Source organism: Uranotaenia lowii, chromosome 2, assembly GCF_029784155.1.
Source record: "Uranotaenia lowii strain MFRU-FL chromosome 2, ASM2978415v1, whole genome shotgun sequence".
Taxonomy (NCBI): Eukaryota; Metazoa; Arthropoda; class Insecta; order Diptera; family Culicidae; genus Uranotaenia; species Uranotaenia lowii.
Window position 1 is genome coordinate 257,603,147 of NC_073692.1, and position 19,151 is coordinate 257,622,297.

The window sequence follows — 19,151 nt, forward strand, 5'->3', positions numbered from 1 at the left end:
TCAGGATGGAAAATTTTGCATCAGACCGATTTCAAATTGGATTATGTTCAATCCTCAGTGAATAGAATACCGCAAAATAGGTTAAAGTTTTCGGTGTATTTTTGTGATGTTTCTTTCAAACTCAGCTCTTTCATCCCACGATGTGTCTGAAATCATGTATTTCGTGGACCTTGACCAAACCACAAATCAATGAATTGAAAATTTTTTAGTATTTTTATATTTGGGCAACTAATTTGGGACCAGATGTTACAAGTGAATTCAGGATTTGTCATGATTTTCAAGAGATCGTCCTGATTTTTTAAAACCTTTAGAACTGCTCTGAATTTTAAAAATTGGTCTATAAAATGTTCTGAATTCTTCTGGTTTTTAAATAAACATCTTAAATTAAGATTCTTAATTATGGTCGAATTTGTAGTCAAATTATGAGAACATCGAACAAATCTGCAATTAAATATTTAAACCCTTTTAACCGGAGGTAATCTTCGGTTCAGATGATATTTAAATGGTGATTTCGAATAATTTCGATATGAACTGCAGTCCAGCCAGACAAGAAGCTGTCCGTTTTTGTTGCATAAACTAAGGCGTTTACAGCACTATAGTATACCAATGTTGCATGAAACCCCGCTGTTACATGATGCCCCGTTTGGCGATAGGTATTTACTTTTCATTCATCGAAGACCAAACTTCAATTTAAACAAACCTAAAATTTTAATGAAAAAACGCCTTTTTCATAAGTTGAATCTCGAATTTCAATCGGTGTAGGGGAGATGAGGGCATAACGAGCACCCGAGGCATAATGAGAAGTCCATTTTTCTACATAAGTACGTATTTTCTTGAACAAATTTTCATGAGGACTTGTTTCGTACTACCTATAGTATTAATTTTTCACCAAAAAAGAAATATCCTTTTCATATTTACAGAAATATTAAATAATAACCATCTAGGTTCTCAAGTGACGAAAATATTATAATTTTTGGGCACCACCAAATAAGCTTTTATGACCTTTAAATCATCTTGATCTGAAATGTACGCAGTGCAACATGATCTACACATTGCTTCTCAATTTTCAACATCATAAAATTTTTGATTTTTTCACTTTAATCAATTTTAAAACGCTTTTTTACTTTAATTTGTTCACTAGAGGCGAACAGAGCACTATCAATGAAGGCATATTGAGCATTTTCTGCCGGAGAATCTAGCAGCGAATTCAACTCGATGAAGTCAACTGAATAATAGAGCTACAGCTTAACTTGTATCGTCTGACGATTTGGCCTATTGGTTAGATGTCGGAGAGGTAATCAGTAGACTCGAGTTCGATTCCTGTTCGAGGGGATTTTTTTTGCACATACCATTCATGATTGATTTTTTTTATTGTTACATTACACGGCTAATAGCATCAAAGCATCATCCGTCAAACAAAACATCAGAAACACAATGTATGAACATGTGTTAATTCTTTGAATTCTACAAACAGACCTAGATTATTTTGTTTTTGCTTTGTTTGATAAATCTACGCCTCACCGTTTAGTGCAATCATGATCATAAATGATAAATGAAGAAAAAAAAAATCACCTCCACCAGGAATCGAACTCGAGCCTACTGATTATCTCTCCGACATCTAACCAATAGGCCAAATCGTCAGACGATACAAGTTGAGCTGTAGCTCTATTACTCAATTGACTTCATCGAGTCGAATTCGCTGCTAGATTCCCCGGCAGAAAATGCTCATTATGCCTTCATTAATGGTGCTCATACTGCCTCGGGGGGTTTCTCATTATGGCTCTACAGTGACTGATTTTCAGCCTTCGGCAAAATTTTTTAAAATGCATCTTTAAACGTTTTTATCTACTTTTTCAAGTTTCATCCAAATAGACAATAGACTATTTGAGTGTCGGAACACGAAACAATGATGTAATTCACATATTACAGCTATTCTCTATGGTTAAATAAGCATTTTCCTTAAGGTGCTCATTATGCCCTCATCTCCCCTATCTGAATAGTTTCAGTCATGAATCATAAACATTTTTTTCACAAATTGACAACTTACACACTAGGGGAGATGAGGGCATAACGAGCACCCAGGACATAATGAGCACTCCTTTTTCTACATAAGTACGTATTTTCTTAACAAATTTTCATAAGGACTTGTTTCGTACTAAACATAGTATTAATTTTTCACCAAAAAAGATATATCCTTTTCATCTTTACAGAAATATTGAATAATAACCAGCTAGGTTCTCAAGTGACAAAAATATTATAATTTTGGAGCACCACCAAATAAGCTTTTATGACCTTCAAATCATCTTGATCTGAAATGTACGCACTGCAATATGATCTACACATTGTTTCTCAATTTTCAACATCATAAAATTTTTGATTTTTCACTTTAATAAATTTTAAAACGCTTTTTTACTTTAATTTGTTCACTAGAGGCGAACAGAGCACTATCAATAATAGAGCTTCAGCTTAGCTTGTTCCGTCTGTCGATCTGGCCTTTTGGTAAGGTGTCGGAGAGGTAATCAGTAGGTTCGAGTTCGATTCCTGGTCGAGGGGATTTTTTTTTTGCACATACCATTCATGATTGATTTTTTTATTGTTACATTATACGGCTAATAGCATCAAAGCATCATCCGTCAAACAAAACACCAGAAACATAATGTATGAGCATGTGTTCGTTCTTTGAACAAACAGACCTACATTATTTTGTTATTGCTTTGTTTTATGAATCTACGCCTCACCGTTTTGTGCAATCATGATCATGAATGATAAATGAAAAAAAAAATCACCTTGACCAGGAATCGAACTCGAGCCTACTGATTACCTCTCCGACATCTTACCAATAGGCCAAATCGTCAGACGATAAAGTCAAGCTGTAGCTCTATTACTCAGTTGACTTCATCAAGTCGAATTTGCTGCTAGAATCCCCGGCAGGAAACGCTCATTATGCCTTCATTAATGGTGCTCATACTGCCTCGAGGGGTTTCTCATTATGGCTCTACAGTGACTGATTTTCAGCCTTCGGCAAAATTTTTTAAAATGCATTTTTAAACGTTTTTATCTACTTTTCCAAGTTTCATCCAACTAGGCAATAGACTATTTGAGTGTCTGAACACGAAACAATGATGATTCACATATTACAGCTGTTCTCTATGGTTAAATAAGCGTTTTCCTTAAGGTGGCCATTATGCCCTCATCTCCCCTACTTCTGAGAATTCTAAAAAACAAAAGCAAACGAAACGAAAACTATGCAATTACGTGCTGCAGCATGTCGATTAAAACTAACAACATTCCCTCTTCCTATTTCCTCATGTAAATACAAACGTATTGCTCGGAACCGTTGTTAGATCAACATTTCATCCGTCACCGTATTTAGATTAATTATCTCCACTCCAAAAGTAGCTGACGAAGGTCGGCACGAGGAGGGTGATTCATCTGACAAATAAATGAAAAGTAACAGGCCACTTGTGTTGTAGAAAAGTTTGATAGTTAAAAGTTTTAAGAACTCTTCCGTCGACTCTGGGCGTAAGAGGAATGCAAATTGTTGCCAATCTTTTGGACCAAGAAACCTAGGGGGGGTAGAAGCTTGGTTGGTATTACCTAATTTATGATCCGAATAAGTGATGAAAAATTAAATTTTGTAGTTTCAAATGTTACACCAATTAAAATAACCAACAAACATAAAAAATGATCTTACAGAAAAAAGTTCAATTACTGAAGAAAAATTATGACACCGTGAAATAAGCCAACTTTACTAGTGGGTCGATGTTAATTGCTTATTACAGAAGGTGAAATGCAATTGATTCCATTATTTCAATTCACCAACCAGCACCGGCAAACAGAGGTGTCAGGCGGTTTTGTCAAAAATCAAGACACCGTGATGAAAAAACCAAGGACTTTTCAGGACACCACTAAATTGATGGAGATAACAGCACCTCTGCTTAAATTGCGTAACTGAAAGCAAAATACAGGTTCTGTTGACGCCTTAATTTATGCAATTGAGGCAAGCAGAGTCTCGGCTGGACTGCAGTTTATATGAAAAACCTCATTTAGATATTGTTTGAACCAAAGATTATCATCGGTTAAATTGGTTGAACTATTTTATCACAGATTTGTTCGATGTCCTGATAATTGAAATATAAATTTCATTAAAATTGAGTTTTATTTTAAATCAGGAAAATCCAGTCCATTTTAAGACCGTTTTCAAAATCAGGATAAATCAGGACAATTTAAAAAGTCAAGACGGTCCAGGAGTGTCAGGTGTCCTGATTTTTCAGGATTTGTCCTGATTTTCTTTTTTTTTTTGTGATGGTCCCACAGGCCCATTTGGGTCCTTCCTCCACCCCATACGCTTCTTTAGGAGTGGGAGGGACTATTTATCCTCTGGATAATTATGTTTACATTATTCGATCAATTCCTGTACGACTTGTTTGTCTTACTCCCGCGTATGTCCATCACCGTACATTTTATTTTTATCTGATACTTCTTCAGATCTTCATCACATCCATATGATCCTTTTTAGGATTAGTCATTATTTCAGGTTGACTGTTTAACATATTGTATTGTCAGTTTCTTAAAGACATTTAGGTTCGAACTGTCTTTGATGTTCAGCGGCAGGTTATTATACATCTTCAGTCCGTTGTAGAAAACAGAACGTTTGGTCATCTCTTTTTTCGTGTTTGGTAATCTAAAATCTTGAGCTCTTCTTGTATTGTATCTGTGTATATCGATACCATACTGCAGACCGTCCAATAAATAAGATGGTAACATTCCTTTCTTCATTTTGTGTATAAAAATCAAACTGTTGTACGCAATTCTCTGCTTAACTGTCAACCATTGCAACATATCAAGCATAAGAGCACTTGGAGTATATCGATTGCATCGTAACACTACTCGCATTATCTTGTTTTGTATTCTCTGCAGCCTTTTTGTTTGTGTATCTGATGCATGAAGCAATATGGTAGCGCAATAGTCGAAATGTGGCATAATAACAGATTTTACGTAGATAATTTTTGACCAGAAAGTCATATACACAGCAAAAAAAGTGTTGCGATATTACATCAAAAACGTGCACATAACTTGAGTCGCCAATGCTATCTAATATTACACTGTTTTGATGTATAATTTTGTTAGGTAGAATAATACACTAAATGTATGTATCGCATATATCGCAGTAGACAATTGAGAACAACAGGATACAATTTAAAAAGCGATAATATTATCCATCTTTGCTCAAGAACCTTATGATTTTTCAAAAATATTCGTGTTTTTAACTCGAATTATTGCCAAGAATCAACTGTTATTCTTTAATTAAGTTTCAAATCCAATATAGATTAGAAAAAGATGGATAAGAAATAGAAATCATTACATAAGATGGACTCAAGTGATGGCTTGCGATTTATTTTCGTTATCATAATAAAAAGATGGACTCAAATGAAGATTTAGGATTTATTTTCACATTTTTATAGAGCAGTCATTTTTCCTTTTCACAGATTTTAGCAACTCCCTGCTCACTATTTTGCATAATAATTTCATCGCAAAGTGAGGAAGCTTTTCTATTGGACTTATTTTCTTCAGATGCCATGGTAAGAAGTTACACGAAGCTGCGCTCATATTTTCACAATTAGAATAAAACGCTTCCTATCCGAATGAGCCTCCAATTTTTCTCATCACCCTCGGACTGTAACTGCATCACTGAAGTCGTACACTGTTTATTCCTGGAGTGGTAATTTGGACACAAATCGCTTTTCGGATAAAGTTGACCTTTACATCCGGTTGTTTTGAAAACATCGAACCTTTTTTCTTCAGGCATGTGATTGGTTAAAATTCCCTAAAAATGACAAAAAAAGATATTTAAATATAACAAAGATTTTGCTTATCTAAAATATTAATTTTAATAGTACTTACCGATAAAACGAATCTTTTTTAACTTCACAATCCGTTCACAACTTATCAATATGGGAATTATTTTGAATGTCAAAAAAATCTAAACCGATTACTTTGCTAGAGTAATACATAGCGGATTGTGAAATTACACTGAACGACCTGTTCGCTCTGTGTACGTCGATTAGATGTAATTTAATAACCAAAATCATGTTCGTCGCCTAAATTACATCGTCCAGCCTTACATTTTTTTTTGCTGTGTATCTGCTTATCCGACAAAGTATTCCATATTTCATGGCAATCTTCTTGACAGTGTAGTCGATATGAGCTACGAAATTCAGCTTTTCATCTATTTGTACTCCTAAGTATTTAACTTGGCGTACTCTTTCGATTTCACATCCATCGATAAACAGATTAGAACTAGCTTCAGCGTTGCGATTTCCGATAACCATCCAGTTGGTTTTAGTAAGATTCAGACACAACTTTCGTAAATTTATTTTTCGGCATATCGGTGAAAAGTAGTTATGAAATTGATAAAGATGGATAGAGAAGTGAGAAGAAAATTTACAGATGTTGAAAAGAGCGAAAGAGCATTTTTGCGAGGAAACTTATTAACGTACACCATACTTTACCCTGCAACATTTCATTACTTAGGAGAAGTAGTACCGGGATAGAGGTGGCACTACCTTAACCTATACAATGAAATCTGGTTGGTCCGAAGTCTACATGTGGTGGACACGTATACTCCGGACGGAGTATACGTGTCCACCACATGTAGACTTCGGACCAACCAGATTTCATTGTATAGGTTAAGGTAGTGCCACCTCTATCCCGGTACTACTTCTCCTAAATAATGAAATGTTGCAGGGTAAAGTATGGTGTACGTTAATAAGTTTCCTCGCAAAAATGCTCTTTCGCTCTTTTCAACATCTGTAAATTTTCTTCTCACTTCTCTATCCATCTTTATCAATTTCATAACTACTTTTCACCGATATGCCGAAAAATAAATTTACAAAATTAATTAACGGTGGTTAACTTATCTTAAAAAAGACACAACTTTCTGTATTTCAAAAAATTAGCAATATTCTTTAAATCCGCATTAGCTTCTTGTATAACGAGTTCTAAATCATTACCGCTCCAGTAGGAGACTGAGTCATCCGCAAATAGTTTGAGACGACCGTACTGTAAACATTTTTTCATGTCATTGATGTACAAGATAAATAACAGGGGACCCAACACACTACCTTGGGGGACACCTAAATTATTTTCTCTATATCGTGAATAAGATGATCCATACTTTGTTCTTTGCATTCTGTTCTCTAAATAGTTCTTAATCCAGTTAAGAACAGTACCATCGATACCAACTCTTACCAACACATCCATTAAAAGCAATCGATCAATAGTCTCAAATGCTCTCTTAAAATCAAGAAACACAGCAACAGTGTAGGTCAGGGATGAGAATGTCATACAAAAGACAGTCGCGATCGTGACAGTCGCATAACATTTTCCAATGACATTCGAAAATGTCGCAATGACATTTTAGGTCATCCAAAAAAATGTTAAACGACTGGAAAAAATGTCATTCGATTTTGCAATGACAGTCGCTCAGAAAAATGTCATCGAATTATTCATCTCGATAACATTTTTTACTTGCGACAGTCGAAGTTTCTGTTGGTCCTCTGACTGTCGGAATGACATTTTTGAATTTTCGATTCCGTGACTGTCAAGGAAAAATTTTAAAAATGTCATGGTTTTGACAGTCATTGGCCAAGGCCAATCTGGCCGGTTCCGAAACCCGGAAAATCAAAATGATCAGATTTTAACTTGCGACACATCATTGGAAAGCTCTTGGCCTGTACATGATGGGAATTGATAAGAAAAGTGGTTCGGGGCCATCTGGTCCTGGCCACGGCCAATCTGGCCGGTTCCGAAACCCGGAAAATCAAAATGATCAGATTTTAACTTGCGACACATCATTGGAAAGCTCTTGGCCTGTACATGATGGGAATTGATAGGAAAAGTGGTTCGGGGCCATCTGGTCCTGGCCACGGCCAATCTGGCCGGTTCCGAAACCCGGAAAATCAAAATGATCAGATTTTAACTTGCGACACATCATTGGAAAGCTCTTGGCCTGTACATGATGGGAATTGATAAGAAAAGTGGTTCGGGGCCATCTGGTCCTGGCCACGGCCAATCTGGCCGGTTCCGAAATCCGGAAAATCAAAATGATCAGATTTTAACTTGCGACACATCATTGGAAAGCTCTTGGCCTGTACATGATGGGAATTGATAGGAAAAGTGGTTCGGGGCCATCTGGTCCTGGCCACGGCCAATCTGGCCTGTTCCGAAACCTAGAAAATCAAAATGATCAGATTTTAACTTGCGACACATCATTGGAAAGCTCTTGGCCTGTACATGATGGGAATTGATAAGAAAAGTGGTTCGGGGCCATCTGGTCCTGGCCACGGCCAATCTGGCCGGTTCCGAAACCCGGAAAATCAAAATGATCAGATTTTAACTTGTGTTGTTGAGGCGAGATTTTCGGAGGATTTTTTAGCAAACCCGATGATGATGTGGTACAGCTAAAACTATATTTTTGAAATTATTATTAGGATAAGGATAAGGAGAATAATAAATATGTTTCACTCACATTGGCTAACCTCAATTTCGCAACACCTCAACAATGTTTTGGTTTTTAATGATGTGGAATGATTTCTGCCTAAACATATTTAAGTTTAACAATAATATATGGGTTTTCAATTTAGAGGTGTAAATACTCACATTCGTAATTAAATTATACGAAAAAATGCAGAAACTGCGAAGTGCAAATGTGTCACTATCCGACAAGCTTAACGAGCTCCTTCAGAGCGCGGAATTATTTTCCTGTCTTTTCAAATCGCATATTTTAGAATAAATTTACATATTTTATATGGAAATACTCACGATCGCAATAATTATTAATAGGAAATTGATAGAGTAAAGTAAACTATTTTAAATAATGCCGCTGTCCGCTTCGTTTGATTCACTTCCTTACTTCCCGGAATTGATCTCCAAAATCACAAGTCACGATGACGTCGTCTCCGGCCCGATCGCTGTCATCACCACTGACGTTTGTTGGATTCTGCTGCTTCAACAAGGGAGCGGCCAAAGTTGCGGCAACATCCCCCCGCTCGTAAGACAGATGGTCCCCTGAGGTCTTACCGATATCTAACACAGCTAACTTTGCTACCGGCCTGGTAACAAGTCCCTTTGAAGTTTGCACTGTAGCTCGTCGTACTCTCCCATCGGCACCTTTTGTAACACCTACTACGCGTCCTCGAACCCAGCCATTCCGTATCGTCTCGTCGATGATAACCACCAAGGTTCCTGGTTCCAGCGGTTTCGTTTCTTCGAACCATTTGGTTCTTCTCGCGATGGTAGGCAAATACTCTTTCACCCAGCGATGCCAGAAAATATCGACCAGATGCCTATTATGATTCCAGTCGTCCCTAAGGGCCATTCCAGGTTGGAGAAACTTCATATGTGGCTGACCAATGCCCGAGGAACTCATGAGCAGGAAGTGGTTGGGGGTCAAAGCTTCCTGTGTGTCGTTTTCCAAAAAAATGAAAGTCAATGGCCTCGAATTGACCACTGATTCAGCTTCGACAATGACGGTAGAGAATGTTTCTTCATTCGGTGTTCTAGATGTCGTCATGGCATAAAAGGCGGTTTTAACAGATCTTACAAGGCGCTCCCACGCACCACCCATGTGAGGCGCGGAAGGAGGGTTGAAGTACCATTTCGTGGCGGCATTCGTAAACGTCGTTGCGAGTTCGTCGTTGATAGCTTTGCACTCTTCGATGAGATCGTTCTTCGCACCTAGAAAGTTGGTGCCATTATCCGAATAGACTTCGACTGGTGAACCTCGACGGCCAATGAATCGCCTCATAGCCATCTTGCATGACGTTGTGGTAAGTGAATGGACGACCTCCAGGTGGACGGCTCGGATGGTCAAACAGGTGAATAATGCCACCCACCTTTTCACCGTACTGCGTCCTACTCTCACTTGCATTGGTCCAAAATAGTCCAGTCCCACGAAGGAAAAAGGTTTGCAGAAGGCCCTCAAGCGGGCGGCAGGCAAAGGACTCATTCTGGGCACGTTAGGGGAAGCTTTGTGAACTCGACAGTACACACATAATTTTTCAACACGTCGAACTAACGTTTTTAATCTGGACACGTGGAATCGCTGTCTTATCTCGTTCACGACGGTGTTCGTATTGCAATGAAGGTATTTCTTGTGATACCATAAAACGATTAGCTGAGTAGCGTAGTGTTCCCTTGGAAGAATGATAGGATTTTTAGTGTCGTACGATACGAACGCTGCTGCGGTAATTCTTGATTCCATACGCAAAATCCCGTCTTCGTCGATGAAAGGGGAAAGCTTCGCGAGGGGGCTCGAACGATTCAATCTTCGACGCTCAATCGGTAAATTAGTTTGTTTTAACTTGGCAATTTCTCCGGAGTAGAACTCATTTTGTATAATTCGAAAGACAAGTTTTTCCGCTGCGGCCAGTTCGATTTGCTCTAAGTACCCCTGTCGACCGGTGACGTTCCTCGCTTGGCAACGCCGGTTATGTAAGTAACGAAAAACGTATCCGATCGAGTGAACTAGGCGATTCCACTGGGAAAAACGGTCCCATTTGATGGAAATAAATGTGCTACCTGTAGTGTGATGAACATTCACGATGTCTATTTTTTGCGCTCTTAATTCTTCTTTCGTTCCAGCCCACTCGGCCTGCTGGGTTGGCCAGCGGTCTTCCGGCTCGTACAAAAACGAAGGACCATTGAACCACCTACTCGTCGACGATAGGTCGGGTCCAGTTGTCCACTTGGTGGCCTCGTCAGCAACGTTGAGTTTACTTGGGACCCATTTCCACTCAAACACATCTGTTGTTTCGAGAATCTCCCCAATACGACAAGAGACAAATTGATTATACTTGCGTGAGTCGGAATTAATCCAGGCCAGCACGGTGCGTGAATCAGTCCACAGGATTCGACGGGAAATCTTCAACGAATGTGTTTCGATAGCGCTTTTCGATTGACGGCTCCCGATAACTGCCGCCTGTAGCTCGAGTCGAGGGATCGATAACGTTTTCAGAGGAGCTACTTTAGATTTCGCTGCAACTAATATGCATTTGATGACTCCATCTACCTCCGCTCTGATGAAAGACGCGCAAGCGTACGCCAACTCGCTCGCGTCCACAAATACATGTAATTGGACTGATTGAAGCTGATGTGTGGCATACTCACCAAAGTAGGACCTGGGAATTCGAATATCCTTCAGCATCGGGAAAAGTGAAATCCATTGCGTCCATCGGATTTGTAAGTCTTCAGAAATCGGCTCATCCCAGGATTTTTGACTACGCCAGATATCCTGAACAAGAATTTTCCCATGTATGACGAAATGAGAAAGTAAGCCTAGAGGATCATAAAGGCTCATGACAATTCTTAACACCTCTCGTTTAGTCGGCCAGTGAGGAATGTGTCCTAAGTTAGATGAATAGGTGAAAGCATCTTCTTCTCGAAGCCAAAACATCCCAAGTACACGTTTGATTTCACTGGGAGAAACGTTGGGATCACACACATCGAAGGATTTCACAGCTGACGGATCGGTTTCACCTACGGCTTCTAGCACACGATTGGAGTTCGACGACCAGGAGTGAATGTCGAATCCGGCTTGCGAGTGGACGAATTTTACTTCCAGAGACCTTTTTACCGCCTCAGTTTCATCGTCAAAGCTCTGCAGGAAATCGTCCATGTAGTGGTGGTTAAGAATCGATTCGACTGCTTCCGGAAATTTATCGGCAAACTCTTTCGCATTCATGTTTTTGACATGCTGCACAGAACAAGGGGAGCTAGTCGACCCAAAGGTGGCTACTGTCATGAAGAATGTTGTAGGCGGCTTGGAAGGGTCATCGCGCCAGAGAATCCGCTGGGCTTGAATATCTTCTTCGCGAATCATCACGCGATGAAACATTTCGCGGATGTCCGCGCAAACCGCGATTTTTCGTTCCCGGAACCCAGTAAGAACTTTCGGAAGCGATATTAATTGGTCCGGTCCTTTAATAAGCATGGCATTCAAACAGACTCCATCTACCTTAGCGGCTGCGTCGCAAAAAATTCGAATTTTCCCGGGTTTTTTAGGATTGATTACAACCCCTAACGGCAGATACCAGATTCGGCGAGGATCCGTTTTCTCCAATTCCGCTCTTGTGGCTTCTCGCAAGTAGCCTTTCTCTAGATACTCTGAAATTTGTCTCCTCACACTGCTTCCGATAATTGCATCCGCTTCCATGCGTCGCTCTAGGCATTGTAAACGTTTAAATGCCATAGCATAGCTATCGGGAAACTCGAAAACATCGTACCGCCACAGTAAACCTGTCTCAAATCTGCGACCTATTCTTTTTGTCGTAGCTTCGAGAATCATTCGAGCTCGTGTGTCTTCGGAAGATTGAGGTGCGTTCCTAACAGATACTCCCAAACTATCGACAGCAAACGATTGTTTAATCAGGTCATGTAGTTCATCTAATTTTGTGGAGCATTCACAGATGTGCATATTGAACGCCGAGACAACTGCGTTCCCATCGGAGATCGGTCCATGGATTGACCACCCTAGTCGCGTTTTTGTGGCAAGAGGTGAATATGCGTCGCTTTCTCTTATACGAAGAGCTACTGCCAAATGTGCGTTGTCATTGCCGATCAAGATTTGTGGAGTCACGTCGTTGTAATCGCTCAGCGGTAGACCCGAAAGATGAGGATACCTGGCAGCCAACTGCTGGTAACATAACGATTGACGAGGAAGAGCAAGATTCTTCACCGTGCGCACATTTAAAAGCGAATACTTTCGAGATCGTCCTTCTCCAGCAACTTCAAGATTTACTCGCTTCGAGGCGACTTCTTCTCTACTAACTTCCGCTGTCCAAGTTAGGCAAAGTCTCGCACTTTCTCCTTCTAGACCCAACTGATTCGCAATATTTTCCTCTAGCAAAGTTATTGAGGACCCATCATCGAAAAACGCGTACACTGTCAAGGACCGACCATTGCTGAATAGCGTCACGGGAAGAATTCGAAACAACGAGGATTGACCTTCTTGGCGATGATTATTTACTTTTCCGGTAAAGCTTGACGGTTGGGTTTTTGTTGTTGTTGTGTGCAGAAGAGGATGGTGTTTTCGTTGGCACCCTTGTTCTCCACAAGCTTTCTTCAGCTTACACGGCCTTCTTCCATGTTGGAAAAGACAAGTCCGACAAAGCGGTAGGCTGTGTACTACTTGCCAACGATCTTCGAGATTCATTTTAAAAAACTTCGGACAATCTGGGTTTTTGTGATCGGCTTTCGAACAAATCTTGCACACTTTTGGACCGAAAGTTTTTAACTCGTTCTGAGGCAACTCGTTCGTTGGATAAGATGGCTCGTGAGCAGTGTGAGCGTTCAAAAAACCTCGATCTTTGTGCTTTTCAAATTTCGCATTCCGGTGATCCTGTTTCCCTCCAACGGGAATAGTCACTTGCGTGGCTGCGTTTACCAAAATCGACATAAAGTTGGCAAAAGCTCTTAAATCGGGTTCTACAAATTGGTTCTTGTACAAAACCCAATCGATTTTCATATCATCTGGCAATTTACTAACAAGCTCGTGGATTAGAGTCGGATTGTTCATGTGGGCATAGTGTTGCCCCGCTTCGAGATGGTCAACCAAGTTTTGAACAGTCATTCCAAAGGTAATCAGCGTGTCGAGCTTTCCTGGTTTTGGCCCGGGCGTATCATTTAGTTTTCTTAGCAGCGTATGAATCAATATTTCCGGTCGACCGTACAAGGATCTTAAGGTTTCCATGATCACCGGAACCGACGATGGAAGTAGCAATTTGCTCCGAACAGCATCCAAAGCTGGGCCTCGCAGGCAGCGTTGTAATCGTGTTAAATTATCGGCATCAGAATATCCGCAAGCTTGACTGGTGTTGTAAAACATCGTAGAAAACAGTGGCCAATCCTCCGGGTCCCCGGAAAATTGTGGCAGGTCTTTGGCCATGAGTTGGCGCGCGGCCATCTGACTGCGATTTGGAGTAGAATAATTCTCGAACGGATTGTACACGGAATTTGGTAGCGTTGCCGCGGGTGCCAACATGGCGGAGACCGGAACGTCATTAGTGAATGCATACGGGTTTTGGCAATCATTCACGGTACTCATCACCGCAGGTTGGTTTACAGACTGGGTGTGAAAGGATGCTGGGATAGCTGTTTGCGGAATGGTACTTGATGGAGGAACCACTGCTGGAACGGACGAATATTGTTGCGCTACAGGCAACCCACTTGCCACGGGAAGTCCTCTGGAAACAGGTGTCGATGTTTGTTGACCCACAGGATTAAATGGGGCCGATTTGGGAATTGCTCCGGTCGACATTAGCGAACTTCGCAGGGAATTAAACACATTAGTATTCACTGCGCCTACGGGCAAATTCTGTTGAATGTGATTTCCTGCCGAAAGATAGTTTTCTCCACTTGAGTAAAACGGATAGGCCATGCCTGATGGTTCTTGGATGCGATTGGAAGCAGAAACGGGAAAAGAAACGGTTGATTGCCTCGTAGTTACCGGAGCTAACGTATATTCCATCGCGGAAACTACTGGAAAACCGTTGTTAGACGTAGCCGGGGTAAATTCTGTCTCTGGGGCTAGTGGGACTACAGTAGAGCTCACAGCACCGCCCAGAAGTCGGTCCACCTTCCATTGGATAATCTGGCTGGAATTACTCCGGTTGGATTTTCCACTTTGCCTTTCGTCTTCTTCTTCTTCCTCTGCCCCTTCTTCGAGCACTCGAAACTTATCCTGGATGAACTTTTTCTCCATTTCTAATTTTCGTTGATCAAGACGGAAACGATTTTCTTGTTCCTGTCGTTCAAGGTCCAACTGTTTGTCTTGAATCGCTTTCATCTCCTCTAACTTCTTCAAACGCAATTTCGCCTTCCGGGCAGAACAACTCGTCGACGCTTTCGAGCTGCAGATGGATTCAGCAGGGGGAACGATAGTGGTTTGTTTATCTTGTGGTTGGGTACAACGAGGACAAATAAAATCCTTTTCGCCGATGCTATCGCTTACTCCCACGCACTCAAAGTGCCACCACGAATCGCACTTGTCACAAGCCACCATCCTGCTTGAGTCCGGGAGATTACAATTTGCACTGCAGCTGTGCCCGGGTACGGTAGGAGCGTTTGTCGTCATCGTTTGAGTCCAATTTTTAGTGTTGTTGAGGCGAGATTTTCGGAGGATTTTTTAGCAAACCCGATGATGATGTGGTACAGCTAAAACTATATTTTTGAAATTATTATTAGGATAAGGATAAGGAGAATAATAAATATGTTTCACTCACATTGGCTAACCTCAATTTCGCAACACCTCAACAATGTTTTGGTTTTTAATGATGTGGAATGATTTCTGCCTAAACATATTTAAGTTTAACAATAATATATGGGTTTTCAATTTAGAGGTGTAAATACTCACATTCGTAATTAAATTATACGAAAAAATGCAGAAACTGCGAAGTGCAAATGTGCCACTATCCGACAAGCTTAACGAGCTCCTTCAGAGCGCGGAATTATTTTCCTGTCTTTTCAAATCGCATATTTTAGAATAAATTTACATATTTTATATGGAAATACTCACGATCGCAATAATTATTAATAGGAAATTGATAGAGTAAAGTAAACTATTTTAAATAATGCCGCTGTCCGCTTCGTTTGATTCACTTCCTTACTTCCCGGAATTGATCTCCAAAATCACAAGTCACGATGACGTCGTCTCCGGCCCGATCGCTGTCATCACCACTGACGTTTGTTGGATTCTGCTGCTTCAACAAGGGAGCGGCCAAAGTTGCGGCAACAACTTGCGACACATCATTGGAAAGCTCTTGGCCTGTACATGATGGGAATTGATAGGAAAAGTGGTTCGGGGCCATCTGGTCCTGGCCACGGCCAATCTGGCCGGTTCCGAAACCCGGAAAATCAAAATGATCAGATTTTAACTTGCGACACATCATTGGAAAGCTCTTGGCCTGTACATGATGGGAATTGAAAAGAAAAGTGGTTCGGGGCCATCTGGTCCTGGCCACGGCCAATCTGGCCGGTTCCGAAATCCAGAAAATCAAAATGATCAGATTTTAACTTGCGACACATCATTGGAAAGCTCTTGGCCTGTACATGATGGGAATTGATAGGAAAAGTGGTTCGGGGCCATCTGGTCCTGGCCACGGCCAATCTGGCCGGTTCCGAAATCCGGAAAATCAAAATGATCAGATTTTAACTTGCGACACATCATTGGAAAGCTCTTGGCCTGTACATGATGGGAATTGATAAGAAAAGTGGTTCGGGGCCATCTGGTCCTGGCCACGGCCAATCTGGCCGGTTCCGAAATCCGGAAAATCAAAATGATCAGATTTTAACTTGCGACACATCATTGGAAAGCTCTTGGCCTGTACATGATGGGAATTGATAAGAAAAGTGGTTCGGGGCCATCTGGTCCTGGCCACGGCCAATCTGGCCGGTTCCGAAACCTGGAAAATCAAAATGATCAGATTTTAACTTGCGACACATCATTGGAAAGCTCTTGGCCTGTACATGATGGGAATTGATAAGAAAAGTGGTTCGGGGCCATCTGGTCCTGGCCACGGCCAATCTGGCCGGTTCCGAAATCCGGAAAATCAAAATGATCAGATTTTAACTTGCGACACATCATTGGAAAGCTCTTGGCCTGTACATGATGGGAATTGATAGGAAAAGTGGTTCGGGGCCATCTGGTCCTGGCCACGGCCAATCTGGCCGGTTCCGAAACCTGGAAAATCAAAATGATCAGATTTTAACTTGCGACACATCATTGGAAAGCTCTTGGCCTGTACATGATGGGAATTGATAAGAAAAGTAGTTCGGGGCAATCTGGTCCTGGCCACGGCCAATCTGGCCGATTCCGAAACCCGGAAAATCAAAATGATCAGATTTTAACTTGCGACACATCATTGGAAAGCTCTTGGCCTGTACATGATGGGAATTGATAGGAAAAGTGGTTCGGGGCCATCTGGTCCTGGCCACGGCCAATCTGGCCGGTTCCGAAATCCGGAAAATCAAAATGATCAGATTTTAACTTGCGACACATCATTGGAAAGCTCTTGGCCTGTACATGATGGGAATTGATAGGAAAAGTGGTTCGGGGCCATCTGGTCCTGGCCACGGCCAATCTGGCCGGTTCCGAAACCTGGAAAATCAAAATGATCAGATTTTAACTTGCGACACATCATTGGAAAGCTCTTGGCTTGTACATGATGGGAATTGATAAGAAAAGTGGTTCGGGGCCATCTGGTCCTGGCCACGGCCAATCTGGCCGGTTCCGAAACCCGGAAAATCAAAATGATCAGATTTTAACTTGCGACACATCATTGGAAAGCTCTTGGCCTGTACATGATGGGAATTGATAGGAAAAGTGGTTCGGGGCCATCTGGTCCTGGCCACGGCCAATCTGGCCGGTTCCGAAACCTGGAAAATCAAAATGATCAGATTTTAACTTGCGACACATCATTGGAAAGCTCTTGGCCTGTACATGATGGGAATTGATAGGAAAAGTGGTTCGGGGCCATCTGGTCCTGGCCACGGCCAATCTGGCCGGTTCCGAAACCTGGAAAATCAAAATGATCAGATTTTAACTTGCGACACATCATTGGAAAGCTCTTGGCCTGTACATGATGGGAATTGATAAGAAAAGTGGTTCGGGGCCATCTGGTCCTGGCCACGGCCAATCTGGCCGGTTCCGAAATCCGGAAAATCAAAATGATCAGATTTTAACTTGCGACACATCATTGGAAAGCTCTTGGCCTGTACATGATGGGAATTGATAGGAAAAGTGGTTCGGGGCCATCTGGTCCTGGCCACGGCCAATCTGGCCGGTTCCGAAACCCGGAAAATCAAAATGATCAGATTTTAACTTGCGACACATCATTGGAAAGCTCTTGGCCTGTACATGATGGGAATTGAAAAGAAAAGTGGTTCGGGGCCATCTGGTCCTGGCCACGGCCAATCTGGCCGGTTCCGAAACCTGGAAAATCAAAATGATCAGATTTTAACTTGCGACACATCATTGGAAAGCTCTTGGCCTGTACATGATGGGAATTGATAGGAAAAGTGGTTCGGGGCCATCTGGTCCTGGCCACGGCCAATCTGGCCGGTTCCGAAATCCGGAAAATCAAAATGATCAGATTTTAACTTGCGACACATCATTGGAAAGCTCTTGGCCTGTACATGATGGGAATTGATAAGAAAAGTGGTTCGGGGCCATCTGGTCCTGGCCACGGCCAATCTGGCCGGTTCCGAAATCCGGAAAATCAAAATGATCAGATTTTAACTTGCGACACATCATTGGAAAGCTCTTGGCCTGTACATGATGGGAATTGATAAGAAAAGTGGTTCGGGGCCATCTGGTCCTGGCCACGGCCAATCTGGCCGGTTCCGAAACCTGGAAAATCAAAATGATCAGATTTTAACTTGCGACACATCATTGGAAAGCTCTTGGCCTGTACATGATGGGAATTGATAAGAAAAGTGGTTCGGGGCCATCTGGTCCTGGCCACGGCCAATCTGGCCGGTTCCGAAATCCGGAAAATCAAAATGATCAGATTTTAACTTGCGACACATCATTGGAAAGCTCTTGGCCTGTACATGATGGGAATTGATAGGAAAAGTGGTTCGGGGCCATCTGGTCCTGGCCACGGCCAATCTGGCCGGTTCCGAAACCCGGAAAATCAAAATGATCAGATTTTAACTTGCGACACATCATTGGAAAGCTCTTGGCCTGTACATGATGGGAATTGATAAGAAAAGTGGTTCGGGGCCATCTGGTCCTGGCCACGGCCAATCTGGCCGGTTCCGAAACCCGGAAAATAAAAATGATCAGATTTTAACTTGCGACACATCATTGGAAAGCTCTTGGCCTGTACATGATGGGAATTGATAGGAAAAGTGGTTCGGGGCCATCTGGTCCTGGCCACGGCCAATCTGGCCGGTTCCGAAATCCGGAAAATCAAAATGATCAGATTTTAACTTGCGACACATCATTGGAAAGCTCTTGGCCTGTACATGATGGGAATTGATAGGAAAAGTGGTTCGGGGCCATCTGGTCCTGGCCACGGCCAATCTGGCCGGTTCCGAAATCCGGAAAATCAAAATGATCAGATTTTAACTTGCGACACATCATTGGAAAG

At 41.7% G+C, this 19,151-nt stretch overlaps 1 protein-coding gene across 1 annotated transcript; it reads right to left on the minus strand.

Annotated features, from left to right (window-relative positions):
• Positions 1 to 8,902: 8,902 nt before the first annotated feature.
• LOC129742548 (uncharacterized) lies at positions 8,903 to 15,061 on the minus strand. The gene has a single exon (XM_055734456.1). It carries the CDS (start codon positions 15,059 to 15,061, stop codon positions 8,903 to 8,905), a length of 6,159 nt encoding a protein of 2,052 aa, XP_055590431.1.
• Between the last annotated feature and the right edge of the window lie 4,090 nt (positions 15,062 to 19,151).